The sequence below is a fragment of the Chiloscyllium punctatum genome, chromosome 7 (assembly GCF_047496795.1).
Source record: "Chiloscyllium punctatum isolate Juve2018m chromosome 7, sChiPun1.3, whole genome shotgun sequence".
Classification (NCBI taxonomy): Eukaryota; Metazoa; Chordata; class Chondrichthyes; order Orectolobiformes; family Hemiscylliidae; genus Chiloscyllium; species Chiloscyllium punctatum.
This window is the reverse complement of record NC_092745.1, coordinates 50,886,064-50,907,084: the sequence shown is the minus strand read 5'-3', so window position 1 is coordinate 50,907,084 and position 21,021 is coordinate 50,886,064. Positions and strand designations below refer to the sequence as shown.

At 41.3% G+C, this 21,021-nt stretch overlaps 1 protein-coding gene across 7 annotated transcripts in view; it reads left to right on the top strand.

The window, feature by feature from the left end:
- The first annotated feature begins 403 nt into the window (after window positions 1-403).
- acbd6 (acyl-CoA binding domain containing 6) overlaps window positions 404-21,021 on the top strand; it is a 183,064-nt gene continuing 162,446 nt past the window's right edge. Inside the window, exons 1-3 of one of the 7 annotated variants that reach the window (XM_072573523.1) lie at window positions 404-898; window positions 7,535-7,599; window positions 8,534-8,630. In XM_072573523.1, coding sequence (XP_072429624.1) covers window positions 737-898; window positions 7,535-7,599; window positions 8,534-8,630 — 324 coding nt within the window. In that variant the 5' untranslated portion in view covers window positions 404-736. The remainder of the gene's footprint in view (window positions 899-7,534; window positions 7,600-8,533; window positions 8,631-21,021) is intronic. The other 6 variants (XM_072573524.1, XM_072573521.1, XM_072573525.1 and 3 more) reach the window with 6 other exon arrangements.

Genomic DNA, 21,021 nt, shown 5'->3' with positions numbered 1-21,021 from the left:
TACATGAAACTTCTACTGATTTGGAGATGCCAGCCAGTGTTGGACTGTGGAGGACAAAGTTAGAAATCACACAACACCAGGTTATAGTCCAACAGGTTTATTTGGAAGCACTAGCTTTCAGAGCACTGCTCCTTCATCAGGATACAACCACCTGATGAAGGAGCAGCGCTCCGAAAGCTAGTGCTTCCACATAAACCTGTTGGACTATAACCTGGTGTTGTGTGATTGCTACCTTTGAAACTTCTACGGCAGTCTTGCACAAAACCACGCAGTGCGCTGTTTTGTCAAGCTGCTTTATTGTATTATTGCTCATCAAAATGACTTGCAGTGCTGCGGGCAACATTAAATCAGTGAGGGAGACGTGGTTCGGGAAAACAAACGTAAATACGTGCAGAAAGCGTGCGCCTCCTTTCCTTTCGTTAAACGCGCGTCGGGAAAACGAAGAAGGTTCACTTTTCGCCGCGGAACCTTCGCACGGCGGCCGGTGGATTCCACCCGGAGCGTTGACGGCTCGAGGACCGGCTGGAAGTGCTGGTCCGAGGAGGTGGAGGTGGTGGTGGTGGTGGTGGGGAGAAGGTAACCAGCGGTCAAGCAGTCGGACCTCACACGCCCGCTCCGGCCTCCCCTCTCCATCCGTCGGCGGCGAGTTTACTATCACAGCAGCGGGAAGAGACCACCCGCGGAGGGGGCGGGGTGTAGTGTATGTGCGTATATTGTGGAGCACGGGCCTCCCCACATGGCGGCGGTGTCGGGCCCGGCGAGCGACAGCGAGGACCAGGCTGAGGGCGCCGGGCGCGCGCTGGAGGCCGAGTTCGAGCGCGCAGCGGCGCGCGTGCAGACGCTCGCGCATGCGGCGGGCCGCGAGACGCTCCTCTACCTGTACAGCCGATTCAAACAGGTGAGGGCGGGAATGGGGCCGCGCGAGCGGGCATGCGCACACCGACAACAACAACAACAACAACTTCACTTTCACTTCACATTTCTCTTTCAAGATGTGGAGGTGCCAGTGGAGTGGACAAAGTTACAAATCACACAACGCCAGGTTATACTCCAACAGGTTTATTGGAGGCACTGGCTTTCAGAGCGCTGCTCCTTCGTCTCCACAGCCACCATTCAAGGATAAATACTGCAACTTATCCACCCAAATAATTCCTGTTACTAGTTTAAATGTTATGAATAATTAAATGGATAAATGTTAATCAGACAAGTTAGTTCATTAGGTAAATACTGGTTAGCTGAATGATTGGTTGTTCATCAGACACGTTTTGCGGTAAGTTGAATAAGTGCTACAGTTATGGATAAATGCCATCCCAAATTATACAGATGATTGTGTGAAGAAGTAATGCTGTGGAATACTATTGATAAACATTGGACAACTGGATCGGTGGTTACAGCTTATTATGTCAATTGGTGTGAGCCTTGACTCGGTGGTATTACTTTGACTACTAAGTTAGCCGATTGTTGGTTTGAACCCAACTCCAGAGTTTGATTTGGAAGTGCCGGTATTGGACTGGGGTGTACAAAGTTAAAAATTACAGAATACCACGTTATAGTCCAACAGGTTTATTTGGTCACAACCACCTGATGAAGGAGCAGCGCTCCGAAAGCTAGTGCTTCCAATTAAACCTGTTGGACTATAACCTGGTGTTGTGTGATTTTTAAATTTCTTCTTCAGGCAGTGTTTTTGTCTGTGCCTGGCGGAACGAGGTTATAATGTGCCCCTGGCCGGAGTCACACCAAATTTTTTGTTTTATTCATTCATGGTTTGAGGGTGTCCCTGGTTTTATGATAGAGAGTGATAATGACACCAGGGACAGGTAAAATTAAGTAAACCCAGCAATACAATAAAAAGGGAAAACCCATAATGGGTAAATGCCAAGATGGTTATGAGTTAAAAATCACACAACATCAGGTTATAGTCCAACAGGTTTATTTGGAAGCACAAGCTTTCGGAGCACTGCTCCTTCACAACCACCTGATGAAGGAGCAGCACTCCGAAAGCTAGTGCTTCCAAATAAACCTGTTGGACTATAACCTGGTGTTGTGTGATTTTTAACTTTGTCCACCCCAGTCCAACACCAACACCTCCACATCAGGATGATTATAAACAGACCACAGAAATATAATAGAAGAATTTAAGTTCCAGGCCTAGATGTAAACCCAGGATTGAGTATAAATGTCAATCCCATATTTGTTGATGAACATCAGTAGAAACTCATCTGTACTAATGTGATACTTGGTGAAAGATTTGGTTTAACACAACTCAGATGGTTTGTGGATTCACAAGTAGTTACTTTAAACTAATTGACTGAAAAGTGATGTGGAGGTGCCGGTGTTGGACTGGGGTGGACAAAGTTGTACCAAAAGCTTATACCTCCAAACAAACTGTTGGACGATAACCTGGTGCTGTGTGGTTTTTAACTTACTTAGAAGTTACAGTTTAAATACAGCATTTAATTGGGTTTGAAGGTGCAGATTGTACTACTAGTGACAGATAAGAAGTTTGATTGATTCGGAATTCGATGGTGGCCTGATTTCTTTTGTAACTGGCAATAATTGCTTCCATTCTTTTATCTTTTATGCGTTTTTCTTAGAGACTGCTTGTTTGCACACTTTGACTTGATGGCCACCCATCCACAAACATTAATCAGTCAATTTCATCTTCCCACATGATTGTCTAGTTTCCGAAGCGCAAGTATCAAAGATAAGAGAATTGTGGCATTTGGTAACGTTGCTAAATCAGCAATCCAGAGGCCTGGACTAACATTAGGAAACTAGTTCAAATCCCTCCTCTTCCACTACTGGTGGAATTTAAATTCAATGAATTAATAAATCTGGATTAATGTCCACAAACCTACCAGTTTGTTGTAAAAACCTACCTGTTTCACGAATGTTCCTCAGAGAAGCAAATCTAATTCTTACCCTGCCTTTATCTGACTCCTGACTTAAAACAATCAGTTGTCTCTTGACTGTTCTCTGAAATGGCCGAGCAAACCACCCAGTTTTATGAGGAATGGTCAGCGATATGGGCTTTGCTGTTGGTGCTCTTACCTTGTGAGCAAATAAAACTAAGTCTCTTGACACTTCAATTCCAGCCCCTACCCAAGAGGCAACTCTTTTGCTTGTCTTTCTTTCCAAGTCATCTTGTAAATCTCATGCATGATTTGTTCAGATATTGGCATATTACTTTATTAGCTCTGAAATGTCCTATACAAAGCCTTTATCAAGAATTAGGTCGTAGAGTCATCGAGATGTACAGCATGGAAATAGACCCTTCGGTCCAACTCATCCATGCCGACCAGATATCACAACCCAATCTATCCCACCTGCCAGCACCCGGTCCATATACCTCCAAACCCTTCCTCTTCATATACCCATCCAAATGCCATTTAAATGTTGCAATTGTACTAGCCTCCACCAATTCCTCTAGCAGCTCATTCCATACACGTACTACCCGCTGCGTGAAAAGGTTGCCCCTTAGGTCTCTTTTATATCTTTCCCCTCTCACCCTAAACCTGTTCTGGACTTAGCCACCCCAGGGAAGAGACTTTGTATATGTATCCTATTCATGCCCTCAGCCTCCGAAGCTCCAGGGAAAACAGCCCCAGCCAGCTGGTCCCTCTCCCCCTTGAGAACATTCTGCACCCTCTCTGAGACTTCCTTGATGCTGACATCCGGTAAGCAACACACCATTCTGATTTTCCACTGCTGGCCACAGAAACATCTATCTGTACCTCAGACTAGAGAGTCCCCTAACATAGGGTTTAGATCAGATAACAGACATCAGATAACATAACAGACAACAGGACGTTGAACCTATCAACAAAGACGGCATACTTAAACTACTGGACTTGTGCCTCACAACACACTTCACATTCAATAACCAAATATACGAACAAATCAACGGAACACCCATGGGCTCACCGATCTCTGGACTCATAGCAGAAGCAGTAATGCAAAGGTTAGAACAAACAGTCTTACCACAACTTCAACCCAAACTCTGGGTCAGATACGTGGATGACACCTTGTAATAATTAAAAACACAGAAATAGAGAACACACACCAGATCATCAATGCTACACTCACAGGAATCCGATTCACTAGAGAGGAAGAAAAGGACAACCAACTCCCATTCCTAGACGTGATGGTACAGAGAACACCGAACGGAGAATTCACCACAAAGGTTTACAGGAAAGCCACACACACAGACCAAGTCCTAAACTATGAAAGCAACCACCCCAACACACACAAATGAAGTTGCATCAGGACACTATTCAAAAGGGCCACAACACACTGCAGCACACCAGAACTACAAAAAGAGGAAGAGGAACACCTATACAAAGTATTCGCCAAAAACGGATACCCTCGTAATTTCATCAACAGATGCCAAAGGGAGAGACAACGGAACAAGGACATGCCGCAACCCAAAGGACTAGCCACACTACCATACATCAGGAGCATTTCTGAACTGACAGCCAGACTACTGCGACCACTAGGACTCATAACAGCACACAAACCAACAGCCACGCTCAGACAACAACTCACCAGAACGAAGGACCCGATACCCAACATGAGCAAAACTAATGTAGTGTACAAACTCCCATGCAAGGACTGCACAAAACACTACATAGGACAAACAGGGAGACAGTTAACGATCCGTATACACGAACACCAACTAGCCACGAAACGACACGACCAGCTATCCTTAGTAGCCACACACACAGACGACAAGCAACATGAATTCGACTGGGACAACACTACCATTATAGGGCAAGCCAAACAGAGAACAGCCAGGGAATTCCTAGAGGCATGGCACTCATCCACAGACTCTATCAACAAACACATCGACCTGGACCCAATATACCGGCCACTACAGCGGACAGCTCGAACTGACAACCGGAAGCGGCAGAGACAGGCCACTATAAATGCCGGAGGAAACAGCACAGAAGCACTTCACAAGAGGCTCCCAAGCACTGAGGATGTCACCTAGACAGGGGACGAAACGTTTGCAAGACAAATTCCCAGCTCGGCAAACAGAAGCACAACAATGAGCACCCGAGCTACAAATCTTTTCCCAAACTTTGGTTTAGATCAGAGCCGTGCTGGAAAAGCACAGCAGGTCAGGCAGCATCTGAGGAGCAGGAAAATCGACGTTTCGGGCAAAAGCCCTTCATCAGGAATAGATGCCTAGTCTTCTTACACAATCGATCTCTTGGAACTTGACGTAGCCCTCATAGCATTAGAGCCACTCTCAATACCAGAAACTTGACTGTTTGTGCTATGTTCCCCTGAGAATCTATCACCCCCTACATTTTCCAAAACAGCATACTTATTTGAAATGGGGATAGCCACAGAAGAATCCTACACTACCTGCCTACGTCTCATACCTTTCCTAGAATAAACCCGTCTATGTGACTATACCTGCGACTTTTCTCTCTTCCTATACCTGCCATTCATCACATCCCCTTGGTATTGTAAATTCCTCATTGCCTCTAACTGTCTGTCCATACGATCCATTCAATCTGATAAATTCACAACCAATGGCATTTATTGTAGATATAATCCTCAGTAACACATAAACTCTCCCTAAACTCCCACATCTAACAAGAAGAGCATATCACTCTACTGAAGGCCATTTTTGCTTCTTTCAATCCCCAGACCCAGAAAATAGCTGTCTTATTCCTCTACAAAACACTGCTCCAGGTTAAATTAATATATTTTTAAGTTTAATCAAGAGTCATATGAGCTATGCTGTCCTTTCTTTGTGTCAACTTTGGCTGCTAATAGAGTCTTTCTTATTAAGGGAGAGTATGAGAAAGAGTTCTGTTTTTAAAATCATTAATTTCTTCAGATCTCATAAAGTCATTAGGGACCTATTTCCAACATGGCTTAAAACTGTAGGTGTCAGCATCATTTCTTGAGAATTGTATGCAATACTGGGTATTAACCAATTTGATTCTCTCTGTATATGACAACACAGTGTGGAAGGTCAAAGTGGTGGAAATAAATCTGTGACTATATGGAGAGTCGTACTGCAGGTGAAATAATAAATATAAATGTGATTATAATAATTTATGGTATTAAAGTTAGGGCTGAAATTACAATCTCTGTAGAGACAGATAACCTTTTAGATATTAATTTTCTAACAACTAATGGGAAAAATCAGCGCTACTTAGTGTTTTTAGCTTTCTAATGTAAAAAGTACAAACTATGATCAGTAACAACTAAACGTTGCTTAGTAGTTGCCCACTATAAAATGGCAGAAAAGGTAGTTTCCATATTAGCTAGCTAACGTCACTGAAAACCTCACACCCAGCTTTCCCTCTAACTTTCTTTCTGACTGCATGGGTCTCCGAGTCTGTCTACAGCAGTGACTTCTCCAACTGGAAGTCAATGCTGTGATTGGTGCTGAAGCTGATTGCTTTGCCTGGAACCTTGCATGCAATTTAAGATGGAATGTTGATCATTTGTAAACTTTACGCTACACTTGGATTTTTGAGGTAATCGATGAATTTTGCAGGACAAGAAGAAGCCATTTCACCTTTTTTGCTGGTCCTTTGAAAGAGTTATTCAATTAGTCTCACTGTGGCAAACAGGCTGTTAATTCTTTGCTGAGTTAGCTGATCTGTGTGATTACGTTTGGTTCTCTTGGCTTGAAGCAGTGAAAATTGGCTATTTGCTCACCTGAGCATAGTCCAGTCCCTCATGTTGGAAATATACATGTCCAGGCTCCGCTATGAGACTCTCTCTGCTCAATAGACTGCTAGCGGTTCACACCTGAGTAATAGCCTTGTACTGTCCCATCACCAAAATTGCATGCAAGTAAGGAAGCAGGTGGCTAAGAGAAAGTGGCTGAGTTCGAAAAGAACATGTGATTTTGCCTAGGAATGTAACCCTTGTGAAGACATGACAGTTTTAAATTAGGCAATGTTATTGTTTTATATGCTTACCCACATTGGTGATAACCTGGGTTACTGTGTGATCATGTGATGTTGAATGCTATCACTCAGAAGAATGTGACAAAGGAGCTACAGTGAGGACGTTAAAGAACTGCTTTGTAATTTTGTTGATTTAAAGTTCTCCCTTGAGTGGTATAAATTTTGTCGTCGGAAGAGTAGTCCTGCTCCCTGCAGTTGAATGATTTTAAGCTCCACAGTGATCAGACAATATTTGTGATATATTGCATACATTTATTACATTCAGAGAAAGACTGAAGTGATGAACCAATCATAAGTGCTCTGTTGATTCTGGGCTCTTCAAAGCCAAGGATTTAAAGATGTGCTTTCGAAACCATTAATTTGTTTTATTCATAGATGTAGTCTTCACCTCAAACTAGGTTTGTGAAATCTACCATCAATTGATTTCAAAGTCTACATTTGAGCCCAATTATTTGGAATCAGATGGAATTCTCTTCCATTTCTTACTGTGAATGGTCCAAATGGATTAAAACCTCAGTGAAGTTTGTGCTAATTGACTTGTTTTTGCTGCACCTAATGGTTGTTTCAGCTATTATTCCTATACTTTGTCTTTTTAGGCCAAATTTGGGAAATGCAATGTCCCAAAGCCAGGATTCTTTGACTTTGAAGGCAAACAGAAATGGTAAGTGGCTTAAAAAGAATGATATTTAAAATAAGTATTAAATATGATATATATACTATATTTTTTGAGAGGGTAAGAAATATAGATGAGCTAAAATTAAAACAAGGTGACAAACACTCAAGAAGGAGAGAGGAACAGAGTTAACATTTTGAGTCGATTATGACTCGTCTTTATGTGTGAGCATTCTCTCATACTTGGTTTATTACTAGCCTTGAGTATTTAATTAATACATCCAATGTAGCACAAATATTCCTTTGTCCCTGTGGAGCTTATAATTATTCAACTGGAGGAATAAAAAATATATTTCCTTTTGCACAATTTATTCCTCTACCAGTTCTAAAGAGTCATCATCAACTTGGATCCGTAACTTGTTTCCCTCTCTGCAGATTGAAGTATTGTGGAGCTTTTCCAGCAATTTAGTTTTATTTCGCATTTCCATAATCATGGTATTTTGCTTTTATTTATATAAAATGATGTGTTGGAATCCAGTCAGAGATTTGGATAGAACCATAAAAGCAAGGTTCTAGTGGAATGATAAGCCTCAAGGTTCAGAACTGCCTTTCATTCTAACTTGATTTAAGTTTGACTTTTAAGGCACATATTTTCTCTTATATGCGAAGATGTGAAAATGTTAATTTTTTTTCCCTATTATTTGGATGTTTGTTATTGTGCTTATCCACTGCTGAACCATCAAACACTGGTCACCTGACTTGTAACTGTTCATTCATTGAAGGAGTGGGGTGGGGGTTGCCATCTGTAAATTTGCATCCTACCCCAAGTGACTGCACACCCTGGTGGGGGTGGGGGTGGGGGTTGAACTTTAGAGAGGAACAGAAGTTGTGCCACGCAGTACATTTGATGAGGCAAGCCAAATTTGGACAGATTACATTCCTTTATATATCTTCAACTTAAATAGTTTCATGTTTACTCACAGGGAAGCATGGAAGGCAGTGGGTGATATGACTGCACAGCAGGCTATGCAAGAATATATTGCAGCTGTAAAGAAATTGGACCCAGAGTGGAACCCTCAGGTAGTGTTAATGAAAACATCTAAATTTCCAAGTTGTTTGATTGGATATGACCATATTTTTCATGATTTAATGCTTTCTTCTTTCTCGATCATTTCTTCACTACTTTCTCACTTCCTTCAATCCTGTGCAATATTTTGTCACTGTTTACTTGGATCTCTCACATTTTTTCACTTAAGCTTCTTTCTATAGTTGAAAAATTCAAATATCTGCTTGACAATGTGAGATGTTCATAGAATTGTCATTTATATTTAAAAAGTTAGGATTAAAAACAAAAATATGCACTGTATATTAATTTGTGGGAACTCAATAGGTTTAAAGGAACTTGTTAAAGACTCTGCCTCAAAATTAGGGGTTTCATACCTGTATATTACACATGAGCATCCAGTATAGTATCCAGGTCAATGTCTCCTCCTGTAACCACCATTGCAAGCCATTCAGCCCTTGAATTCAACAAAAACACAAGAGTCCTTATGGATACAAATATCATTGCAGGTTCCAGGTACCTGATGCAGACTTCCAAGATGTAATATTGATGATCTAACCTATTGATGGAATGAAACCATTGTATTGGTGAATTCAGTTATGTTATAATATAGCCTTCTCCACTGACTAGTGTACATCTGTCATGCCCTGCAGCTGGGGGGAAGTCAGCCAAAATGGCAAAAGCTGCTGCGTAGGATTTAGCAGTGATATAGTTGTGAAAAAGTTTGTGATCTTCATCTTCATCGCATCAAGGTCCGATGAAGAGGTGTGATCTGTCACAAATTGTATTGATAATAACCTTGGTGTATTTCTGGCTCAAGGACTGACAGATCCCACCCAGTCTCCAATGTCTCCTTGAACCTCATCACTATAGCAAATTACTGTCTCCAATCCCCAGCACTTAGGTTCCAACTTTCAGCTGACATCAGGTCTGATCACGACCCATTCCCATGACTAAACTTTGACAGACAGCCCTAGCCGATGACTGACTGACCAGACACCCTAACTGATCAGTATGCAGCTTGTTGACAAACATACCATGATATACCTGCAGAACTGATCATGGCCCATTCCTGACTGTGTCCATCCCAACAGGGCGACTGACCCACACCAGAGTCCTTGGACTGAGATGGGATAATGCCCTTGACTAATTGTACTGGGAAGCCTTGACTGACAAGCTCCTTTGACTTGACTGAGGACTACTCTCCTTAGGTTTTGAGACATGGCCATTTGATTGAAGCATATGCAGTGTGTGTTCCACATAGGCTGATGTCACATGCTATAGGTGTAAGATATTTGCACTTCATTGTAAGGTAGTGAGATTTTCTCTTGATCGTCATTATGAGACATTTATGTGGTACAAACAATATTTGTCATTTATCCGTCCAAGCCAAATAGATCTTACTGTCTTTGGAAATGAATTGCTTCACTGTCTGGGGAGACACAAATGACACTGAACAATGCACATTCGTCATTGAATATTCTCCTTCTTGACATTGTGATGGAGCATCTTTTGCAATGATGTCCTAAGGCTGAGATGATTGTCCTCCAACAACCACAACTATCTTTGTTTTGGCTTGGTATGACTTCAACCAGTGGGGAATGTTACCCCTGATTCACATTAAATCCAGTTTTTCCAGGGTTTCTTGATGACTTGGATACCAGTCATTATGGGAGTTGATCTCATCTCACCTCTAGAGTTCAGATCTCTATTTTTGGACTGTTTTTGGACTCGGGATGTAATGAGATCAGGAGTAATGTGGTCCTGGTGCAACTCAAATTAAATGTCAGTGAGCAGGTTATTTTTGCCTAAGTGCTGCTTCATAGCACTGTTAATGACCCCTTCGATTAGCTATCATCATTGAATAGACCGGTAGACAGTATTTAGTGACTTCAACTGTTTCTTGACATCGCATAGAGTGAATTGAACTGCATAAAGACTAGCACCTGTGAGGCTGAGGCCTCAGGAAGATGTCAGGATTGAGCATCCACTCAACTCATGATTAAAGATGGAAATAAATGCTTCAGTACTGATTTGCTGGACATTGTGGGCCAATGAGTATGGGCATATTTGTGAAGACTTCTCTTGTTAATCATTTAATTATCCAGCAGCATTCATGACCGGAATCTTCATTTGCCGGGATGATTGCAGCTTCAACAACAATTAAGCAGCCTACTGAATTGGCATTCCAATCACTACTTACTTCCTTCACCATGGGCACAGTGTGGCAGCAGTATTTATCATCCATAGGTACACTGCAGCATCTTGCCAATATTTATGGATCATGTGACCTCTAATACACAGAAGAGCATGAGTGGAATGTGGGGAAATGCAAGCTGTGATGTTATTTCTGGGCTATTCAGTTGATTGAATGAAGCAAGATGAGTCTAATAATCAATTGGGTGCTCAGTAACATTAGTTTCAAATTGTGGCATTTCTTTCTGCCTAAGTGTAATGATTTATCTATTTCATCTATCTGGCTGTCTATAAATGACATTGAAGCCTGTTGACTGATGGAAAATTCACTCTCAGAATTAATTTATAAACTGAGTTTAAGTTTTAAATGAATTTATTTTTATTTGAGCTGCCCTTTTACATCTACTGTAAGAGCTTGATTAGAAACTTTTTTGTTTGTGTGAATCTAGTATTCCTCCAGATTGTACATGTAGCTAACTGAATTTTGCTGTTCTGAACACAAGGTGGCAGTGTTGGATTATAGTCATGGAATATGGAAGTTGCTTTCCAGCTAGTTTGCCTTTTACTTTTTTTAAAACCCCTTTTCTCTGTTGGTTATGTCTAATACACAAAGCTAAAGATAAGAATTGGAATTAATTTACCTTGAGTTATTTAAATTTTCTAACATATTCAAATACAATGTTTCAGATACAACATAATAAATTTGCATTTACTAAAGCAGTGGAAAGGATTGTTGGTAAATAACAGTTTAAAACTGCCAAATGTGATTGTTATTAACATTTGTGAACAAAAACATTTTACTGAATAACTTTAGGGTCTTGACTTACAGCTACTTCAACACCTTTTCTATTCTGCATATTTCAGAATCATTGGAATTAAAAAAAATAGAATCCCCACGGTGTGGAAACAGGCCATTCAGCCCAACAAGTCCACACCAACACTGTGAAGAACATCCCACCTAGATCCATCCCCTACTTTATCTCTGCATTTCCCATGGCTAACGCACCTAACATACACATCCCTGAACACTATACATAATGTAACATGGCCAATCGACCTAACGTACACAACTTTGGACTGTTGGAGAACATCAGAGCACCCATTGGAAACCCACGCAGACACGGGAAGAATGTACAGATTCCACACCAGCTGTTGCGTGAGGTTGGAACGGAACCTGGGTTCCTAGTGCTGTGATGCAGCAGTGCTACCCACTGTGCCATAGTATTAGCCTGTTTGCCTGAATCAATTTTACTGATAAGTTCTTGTTGAGGGATTAAATGAATTCATGGCCATGAGTAATAAATGCAGCATGTTGATAGAGAACCCTCACTATAGTGTCTGGGTATGAAACTAATCCAAACAAATGGATTGACATCAATATTTTCTCTCACTTGCTCAAGCTCTCACTCTGTTTTCCCCTCTTTTTGGCACTTTTAATTTTCTATTCTTTATTAATTGAGTTGATAGCAATCTAAATCCATTTACTGCTCGGAGCTGATTCTCTAGTGCTAATTTGGTAATATTACTGAGGCTACAAAGACGTTTGATGTTAGAGATAAAAAAGGATTCATTATGAGGCCTTGATACTGGCAGCTGGTATCCAAAACTTGGCATGTACTCTTCCCATTTGTTACCTTGATACGTTTCATAATATTCGTATAAAATGGCCTGGGGGTGGGAAGCAGCCACAGTAAATATTTAACTCCATTGGCTAAGTTTGTCATTTGCCCCATTAGCATTAACCTGAGGAAGTGGGCAGCACAGTGGTTAGCACTGTTGCCTCACAGCGCCAGAGACCCGGGTTCAATTCCTGCCTCAGGCTACTGACTGTGTGGAGTTTGCACATTCTCCCCCTGTCTGCGTGGGTTTTCTCCGGATGCTCCAGTTTCCTCCCACACTCCAAAAGTGCGCAGGTTAGGTGAATTGGCCATGCTAAATTGCCCGTAGTGTTAGGTGAAGGGGTAAAATGTAGGGGAATGGGTCTGGGTGGGTTGCGCTTTGGCAGGTCAGTGTGGACTTGTTGAGTCAAAGGGCCTGTTTCCACACTGTACGTAATCTAATCTAATCTAATCTAAAGTGCTGAGTGAAGCCCATTTATTGGATTGATGCAATACAGCATGCATTATCCAACATCTATGCGGTCAGTGTTGAGTTTCCCTTTGTCCAAACTACTGAAACACACATCTTATGGGATGCCTATTCATTGATTGATGGGCTCTTAATTTCAGAATTTTGGTTTCCACAGTCAAGATGTAGCCATCCTATTTTTCTGTTGTTGTTCAGAACTTAGCCTCACTGCTGAGTCCTAAAATTGAACTTTTTTATAAATCCTGTATTTTGGCATATTCTTGTTTGACAGGATACTTAAACAAGGACATGAAAACTATACATTGTCTGTTTCATACTTTCTGATGATCTACATGTCACCCTAGATATCAGTTGTTACTTACACTGACTGCCATTGTAATTTATGACTTTTGACTCCTCGTCTGATCCCGAATGACCTTGACAAGCTGGACACGTAAAAGAAGTGTTCTCTTGTAGGTCTGGGGTGGGGGGGGGGGGGGGTTAACTTTTACCATAAGGTGTCATCCTTTCAAGACACAGGTGAGGTGAAATTTTTCCACCCAGGGAGATGTGCAACTTTGAAATTCTCTCTCTAGAGGCGGAAGCAGTGGCATTGATTATTTTTAAGACAGAGTTGGATAGATTTTTGTAAGACAAATCAGTGTTTATCTAGGATAGATGGGAATGTGGAACTCAACACAACAGGTCAACTATGATCTTATTGAATGATAGAGCTGGCTCTAGGGCTCGAATGGCTTACTTATATTCTATATGTTCATCTGCCAAAATTATCTGCCTATGAAGAACCTTTGCAAAGACTTTTAACGTGAGAGAGACATTTCATCCCATCAGTTGGATTGGATTCAAGTCCAGGAAACGCTCTATTTATGACTGCGTTTTTATTTTTGAGCTTTTTCTTTTAAATTCGTTTTCATCCAGAAAAAAATCTCAGTATTTCAGCCTTTGATCAGAGTTGAAAAACTAGAAATCACTTGTTGAGGGCAAAGTGGAAGGCCGCAGAAAGGAAGAACAATAATTGATGGATTTCAGAGTGGCTGCAGATGAGCTACAGAAGATGTGTAAGTAAGGCACTAGACAGAATGTATGGCATACCATATTGATTTCAGCAGATTTCCTGGTAGGAGTAGTTACAAGCAGAGCAGTTGGTTAGGTGATGGCCTAATGCTTGACAATCCAGTGACCTGGGTAATGTTCTGAGAACCCAGGTTCGATATCCTGCCACGTCAACTGGTGAAATTTGAATTCATTAACAATCGGGAATGTAAAGTCTCATGACGACCTAGAAGCCATTGCTAGTTGTCGGAAAAAAAACAACTGGTTCACTAAAGTCCTTTAGGGAAGAGACCTGCAATCAGTTGATGTCCTTTGGGAAGGAATCTGCAGTCCTTACCTTGTCTGGCCTACATGCAATTCCAGGCCCACAGCAATATAATTGACTCTTCATTTCCAACTGGACAATTAGGGATGGGCAATAAATGCTGGCCTGGCCAGCCACACCAGCATTCCTTGAATAAATAAAAAAACAGATGTGCCCTATTGACACCAAGAGTAATCACTTGATTTTTCTGTGTTTGAATGGAAGCTCTTTTCTGTGATGTTTGCCAATTTCTGAAGATTTTGATTAATTAGTTTATCAAGGAACAGGCAAAGTTATTTTGAATTCATGGGTTTTGTATCTGCTAAAGTTTACACAGTTATCAGGTATAATATGATCTCTGCTACTAAATTCTTGTTCTGGGAGTGGGTATACATCCAGAATGATAGATTTTCCAATTCATTGAAAGGAATGTATTTTTACTATGTTTTGACTTGTCAGAAACTAGATGAGGGAATCTAGATGTTGAAATTGAGAGCACCCTGATTCATGAAAGTGCACCTGTACTAAGTAGTATTGAATTCTTTGACTTTAGCAGGATATTTCAGATTTCCAGGGAATCACTTTAATCCTGATGTATTGACTTGAAAATTGTTCTCTCTGCAATTTACCTGGAAATTTATCCCATTCATTTTTGGACAAAGGAGTTGTTCTGGGCTTATTAAACCACTTCAATTTGATAATTGCAGGTTTGTGAATCTTGTAAGGAAACAGCACATAGTGGGCATAATGCGTTACATTCATACAGGATTGATACTTACCAATGCCATAATTACACTAGTAATTGCAGCTATAAAGCTTTTTAATACAAGTGGAAGGTTTCAATTTTTTAAATGTCCTTCCTAAGAAAAGAACTTTGGTTTCAGGCAGTCTATTGAATTCTGTCAGGCCAGGTCTATTTTTGACTGGGTAGGTCTGATCCTCTGTAACGATGGTTGATATCATTGATTGCTTGTTGTTAACAGGTGCATGAATCCTGACAAAGGGCTAGATTTATGAGCAATTGATTACAAGATACAGTTACTTAATTCTCAGGTTTCCTGGAGGTATTAAATTCCAGCTTGCATAATGAGACTGGATTTTCTAGTTGCTGTTTCAGAAGCATTGTGGATATCATTTTAATAGAGTCATAAACCTCATGGACTCTTTCTTAATGTACTCTGCAAAGAAGATAGCTTTATAATAACGACCAGTGCATGATGCATACAATTTATGTTTCTCAAATATAAATCAATTTGTCAACCAAACAGGTTATTCATCTCCAGGAGTCCAGTGTCATCTACAAGAACAGATAAAAGGGCAAGGCTGTGTTGGTCCTTAGCAAAGTCATTGTAATGTAGGAGGTTTACATTGTGTAGTCTCCTTATCTAGGAATTACTGTTAAATGTCACACAACATATGTTGCCTTTCTAGGACAATAAAGTAGTTCTGCATTTGCTATTGATAAATACTTTTGAGTTACTTCTTATGTTAGTATGGTTGAGAGCAGCTGATTGATTAAAAAGTTAATCAAGGCCTTAGATCTTCTTACAATTTTGTGGTAAGAAATAGTTAAGTCAAAAGAAAAATGGGGATGGTGCATTGCTCCATTTGAGTGACCCTAGGTGCAAATTTGGTACTGAAATACTGTCTGTGTTACATGTATGCACTTCTGGCATGCCTCTTAACACATACCATCTTTGTGAATCGATTAAAAGTTTTCTCAGCTGCTATTTAGAGAGGCTCCTATAAACTAACAGATAATTGAAAGGCCCCAAGCTTGTGGTTTATTGGTATACTACAGTAATAATGTGATCATCAAAATGTTGAATTGAGCAAGGTAGCCTATATATGGAACAGCAAGAGATGGTGGAGATACAAAATGAGTATTTTGCGTCAGTATTTACTTTGGAAAAGGACATTGAAGATATAGACTGTAGGAAAATAGATGGCGACATCTTGAAAATGTCTGTGTTACAGAGGAGGAGGTGCTGGATGTTTTAAAATGCAGAAGGGGGAATAAATGCCCAGGACATGATCAGGTGCACCCTAGAACTCTGGGAAGCTATGGAAGTGATTGTTGGGCCCCTTGTTGTGACCTTGGAATGCAAGTTCATAGTTCCTTGAACATGGAGTCGAAGGGAGTTAGGGCAGTGAAGAAATCATATGGTATGCTTTCCTTTATTGGTCAGGTAGTCACAGGTGAGGTCCCAGAAGACTGGAGGTTGGCTAACATGGTGTCACTATTTAAGAAGTGTGGTAAAGAAAAGTCAGGAACTACAGATAGGTGAATCTGACATCGATGATGAGCTTGTTGTTGGAGGGAATCCTGATTTACATGTATTTGGAAAGACAAGGACTGATTGGGGCAGTTAACATGGCTTTGTGCATGGGAAATCTTGTTGCATTAACTTGATTGAGTTTTTGAGTAAGCAATGAAGAGGATTGATGAGGGCAGAGTGGTGGAGATGATTTATATGGATTTCAGTAAGGCTTTTGACAAGGTTCCTCATGGTAGACTGGTTAACAAGGTTAGATCACATGGAATACAGGGAGAACTAGCCATCTGGATACAGAACTGGCTCAAAGGTAGAAGACAGGGAGTGGTACTGGAGAGTTGCTTTTCAGTTTGGAGGCCTGTGACCAGTGGTGTGCCACAAGGATTGGTGCTAGGTCCACTGTTTTTTGTCATTTTATATAAATGACTTGGATGTAAACATAGGAGGTATAGTTAGTAAGTTTGCAGATGACACTAAAATTGGAGGTGGACTGGACAGTGAAGAAGTTTACCTCAGAGTACAAGAGGACCTTGATCAGATGGGCCATTGGGCTGAGGTGTGGCAGATGGAGTTTAATTTAGATAAATATGAGGAGCTGCATTTTGGAAAGGCAAATCAGGACAGAACGTACACATTTAATGATAAGGTCCTGGAGAGTTTTGCTGAGCAAAGAGACCTTGGAGTGCAGGTTCATAGTTCCTTGAAAGTGGAGTCGCAGGGAGACAGGATAGTGAAAAAAGCATTTGGTATGCTTTCCTTTATTGGACAGAGCATCAAGTATAGGAGTTGTGAGGTGATGTTGCAGCTGTACAGGACATTGATTTGGCCATTTTTGGAATATTGTGTCCAATTCTGGTTTTGTTCTATCGGAAGGATGTTGTGAAACTTGAAAAGGTTATGAAAGGATTTACAAGGATGTTGACAGGGTTGGAGGGTTTAAACTACAGGGAGAGACTGAACAGGCTGGGGCTGTTTTCCCTGGAGCGTTGGAGGCTGAGGGGTGACCTTATAGAGGTTAATAGAATCATGAGGGGCGTAGATAGGGTAAATAGACAACCCAATGCCCTGGGTTGTGGAAGTCCAGAGTGAGAAGGCATAGGTTTAGGGTGAGGGGGAAAGATATAAAAGGGATCTAAAGGGCAATGTTTTCAAGCAGATGGTGGTATGTGTGTGGAATGAGCTGCCAGAGGAAGTACTGGAGACTGGTACAATTACAACATTTAAATGACATTTGAATGGGTATATTAATAGGAAGGTTTTAGCGGGATATGGGACAAGCTTAGGTTAGGCAAATAGGACTAGCTTAGGTTAGAATATCTGGTTGGCATGGCAAAAGTGAGGGCTGCATGACGCTGGAAACCAGAGTTTAGATCAGAGTGGTGCTGGGAAAGCGCAGCAGGTCAGGCAGCATCCGAGGACCAGGAAAATTGACGTTTCGGGCAAAAGCCCTTCATCAGAAACCTGATTATCTGGTTGGCATGGATGAGTTGGAATGAATGGTCTGTTTCCATGCTGTACGTCTCTATGACTGAGTAGCTTCCCAAACTGTTTAGCCTTTGTTCGTTAGACAGTTGCTCCAAGCCAGGGATTATCCTCATGAACCTTCTTTGCTGGTTTCTGAATGGTGTGTTTATAATGACTTTTTGTGTAGAAGAATGTGTCAGTTATTTTGAAAATAAACTTCTGCTAAGTTATGCTTGTTATCTTCAAATAATTTAAATACAGTTGTGTCTATGGAATAAATGCTTTCTTTGTGTGGTGTAGCCTTATGTTTAATGGCAACTTGATAATTATTGACAATATTGATGAACTATTCTACTTTTTTTTTCTGTTTATGTCTAAATATCCCAAATGTCAAAGTGTTGTTACCGTGTGATACCATCTCCTAATAAATGAGTCAGAATGAAAATTTATTCTCTGAAAATCAAATAGAACACCTTGAGAAAACTTCGAGAGGAGCTGTCAGAAAAGAAAGAAATATTTTGACTACAGAAGCTATCATCCCAACCACCCACAAATGGAGCTGCATCAGGACATTATTTAAATGGACCGCAACACACTGCAGCACCCAGGAACTACGAACAGTAGAATGAAAGTACCTATATAGCATATTCGAAAAGAACAGGTACCCATTAAACACAGTCTGCCGATTCCTTAACACCAAACCCAAACAAGCAGACACAATGTGCCTAGAAACTCAAGGCACATTACCATACATCAAAGAGATCTTTGCAATGACTACCAGACTACTCCAACCCCTTGGCATCATAGTAGCCCACAAACCTACTGATACACTTAAACAACAGCTGATTAACCTAAAGGAGCCTCTACAAACAACCAGCAAAATGAATGTCATTTACAAAATACCATGCAATGACTGTAACAAACACCACATCGGACAGACAGGCAGAAAACTGGCCACCAGGATACACAAACATCACTAGCCATCAAAAGACATGACCCACTAACTCCGTATGTTGACAGGCCAATGAGGGGAGAGGCCATTTTGGATTTGGTGCTCGGTAATGAGCTGTGGCAGGTGTCAGATCTTGCGGTGGGAGAGCATTTTGGTGATAGTGACAACAGCTACCTCACATTCTCCATAGCTATGGAGAAGGAGAGAAGCAGGCATAATGGGAGGATATGTAATTGGGGAAAAGGAAACTATGATGCTATCAGACGTGAATTGGGAAGCAAGGACTGGGAGCAATTGTTCCATGGAAAGGGCAGTATAGACATGTGGAGACTGTTTAAGGAACAGTTATTGCAAGTGATGCAAAAATGTGTTCCTCTGAGACAGGCAAGAAGGGGTAAGATAAAGGAACCTTGGATGACGAGAGTGGAGGAGCTTCTTGTCAAAAGAAAGAAGGCAGCCTATGTAAGGTGGAGGAAGCAAGGGTTTTGCTCAGCTCTAGAGGATTACAGGCAGGGGAGGAAGGAGCTCAAAAATGGTCTGAGGAGAGCCAGGAGGGGGCACAAAAAAAACTTGGCAGGAAGGATTAGGGTGAATCCAAAGGCATTTTACACATATGTGAGCAATAAGAGAATGATCAAAGAAAGAGTAGGGCCAATCAGAGATAGCATAGGGAACTTGTGTATAGAGTCTGAGGAGGTAGGGGAAGCCCTAAATGAGTTTTTTACTTCTGTCTTCACTAACGAAAAGGACCTTGTAGTGAATGAGGGTCGAGCGGTGGATGTGGTATATATGGACTTCAGCAAGGCATTTGATAAGGTTCCCCATGGTAGGCTCGTTCAGAAGGTCAGGAGAAATTGGGTACAGGGAAATTTAGCTATCTGGATACAGAATTGGCTGGTCGACAGAAGACAGCGAGTGGTAGTGGAAGGAAAGTATTCTGCCTGGAAGTCAGTGGTGAGTGGTGTTCCACAGGGCTCTGTTCTTGGGCCCCTACTCTTTGTAATTTTTATTAATGACTTGGATGAGGAGATTGAAGGATGGATTAGCAAGTTTGCAGACGACACAAAGATTGGAGGTGTCGTTGACCGTATAGAGGGCTGTTGTAGGCTGCAGCGGGACATTGACAGGATGCAGAGATGGGCTGAGAGGTGGCAGATGGAGTTCAACCTGGATAAATGTGAAGTGATGCATTTTGGAAGGTCGAACTTGAAAGTTAAGTACAGGATTAAAGACCGGATTCTTGGCAGTGTGGAGGAATAGCGGGATCTTGGTGTGCAGGTACATAGATCCCTTAAACTTGCCACCCAAGTGGACAGGGTTGTTAAGAAAGCATATGGTGTTTTGGCTTTCGTTAACAGGGGGATTGAGTTTAAGAGCCATGAGATCTTGTTGCAGCTCTATAAAACTTTGATTAGACTGCACTTGGAATACTGTGTCCAGTTCTGGTCGCCCTATTATAGGAAAGATGTGGATGCTTTGGAGAGGGTTCAGAGGAGGTTTACCAGGATGCTGCCTGGAATGGAGGGCTTATCTTACGAAGAGAGGTTGACTGAGCTCGGACTTTCTTCATTGGAAAAAACAAGGAACCTAATTGAGGTGTACAAGATAATGAGAGGCATAGATAGAGTTGATAGCCAGAGACTTTTTCCCAGTACAGAAATTGTTAAGCTGTTTGGCGGAAAGTATAGAGGGGATGTCAGAGGCGGGTTTTCTACACAGAGAGTTGTGAGAGCATGGAATGCATTGTCAGCAGCAGTTGTGGAAGCAAGGTCATTGGGGATATTTAAGAGACTGCTGGACATGCATATGGTCACAGAAATTTAAGGGTTCATACAGTAGGTTTACCTTACATGAGGATCAATGGTCGGCACAACATTGTGGGCTGAAGGGCTTGTTTTGTGCTGTACTGTTCTATGTTCTACTATCACTAGTATCCTTACATACAGACGAAAAGGACACCATTTTGACTGGGACAGCACAACCATCCTAGGACAGGCTAAACAGTGATACACACGGGAATTCCTAGAGGCCTGGCAGTCAAACCGGCACTCTTTCAATAAACACATCGATTTGGA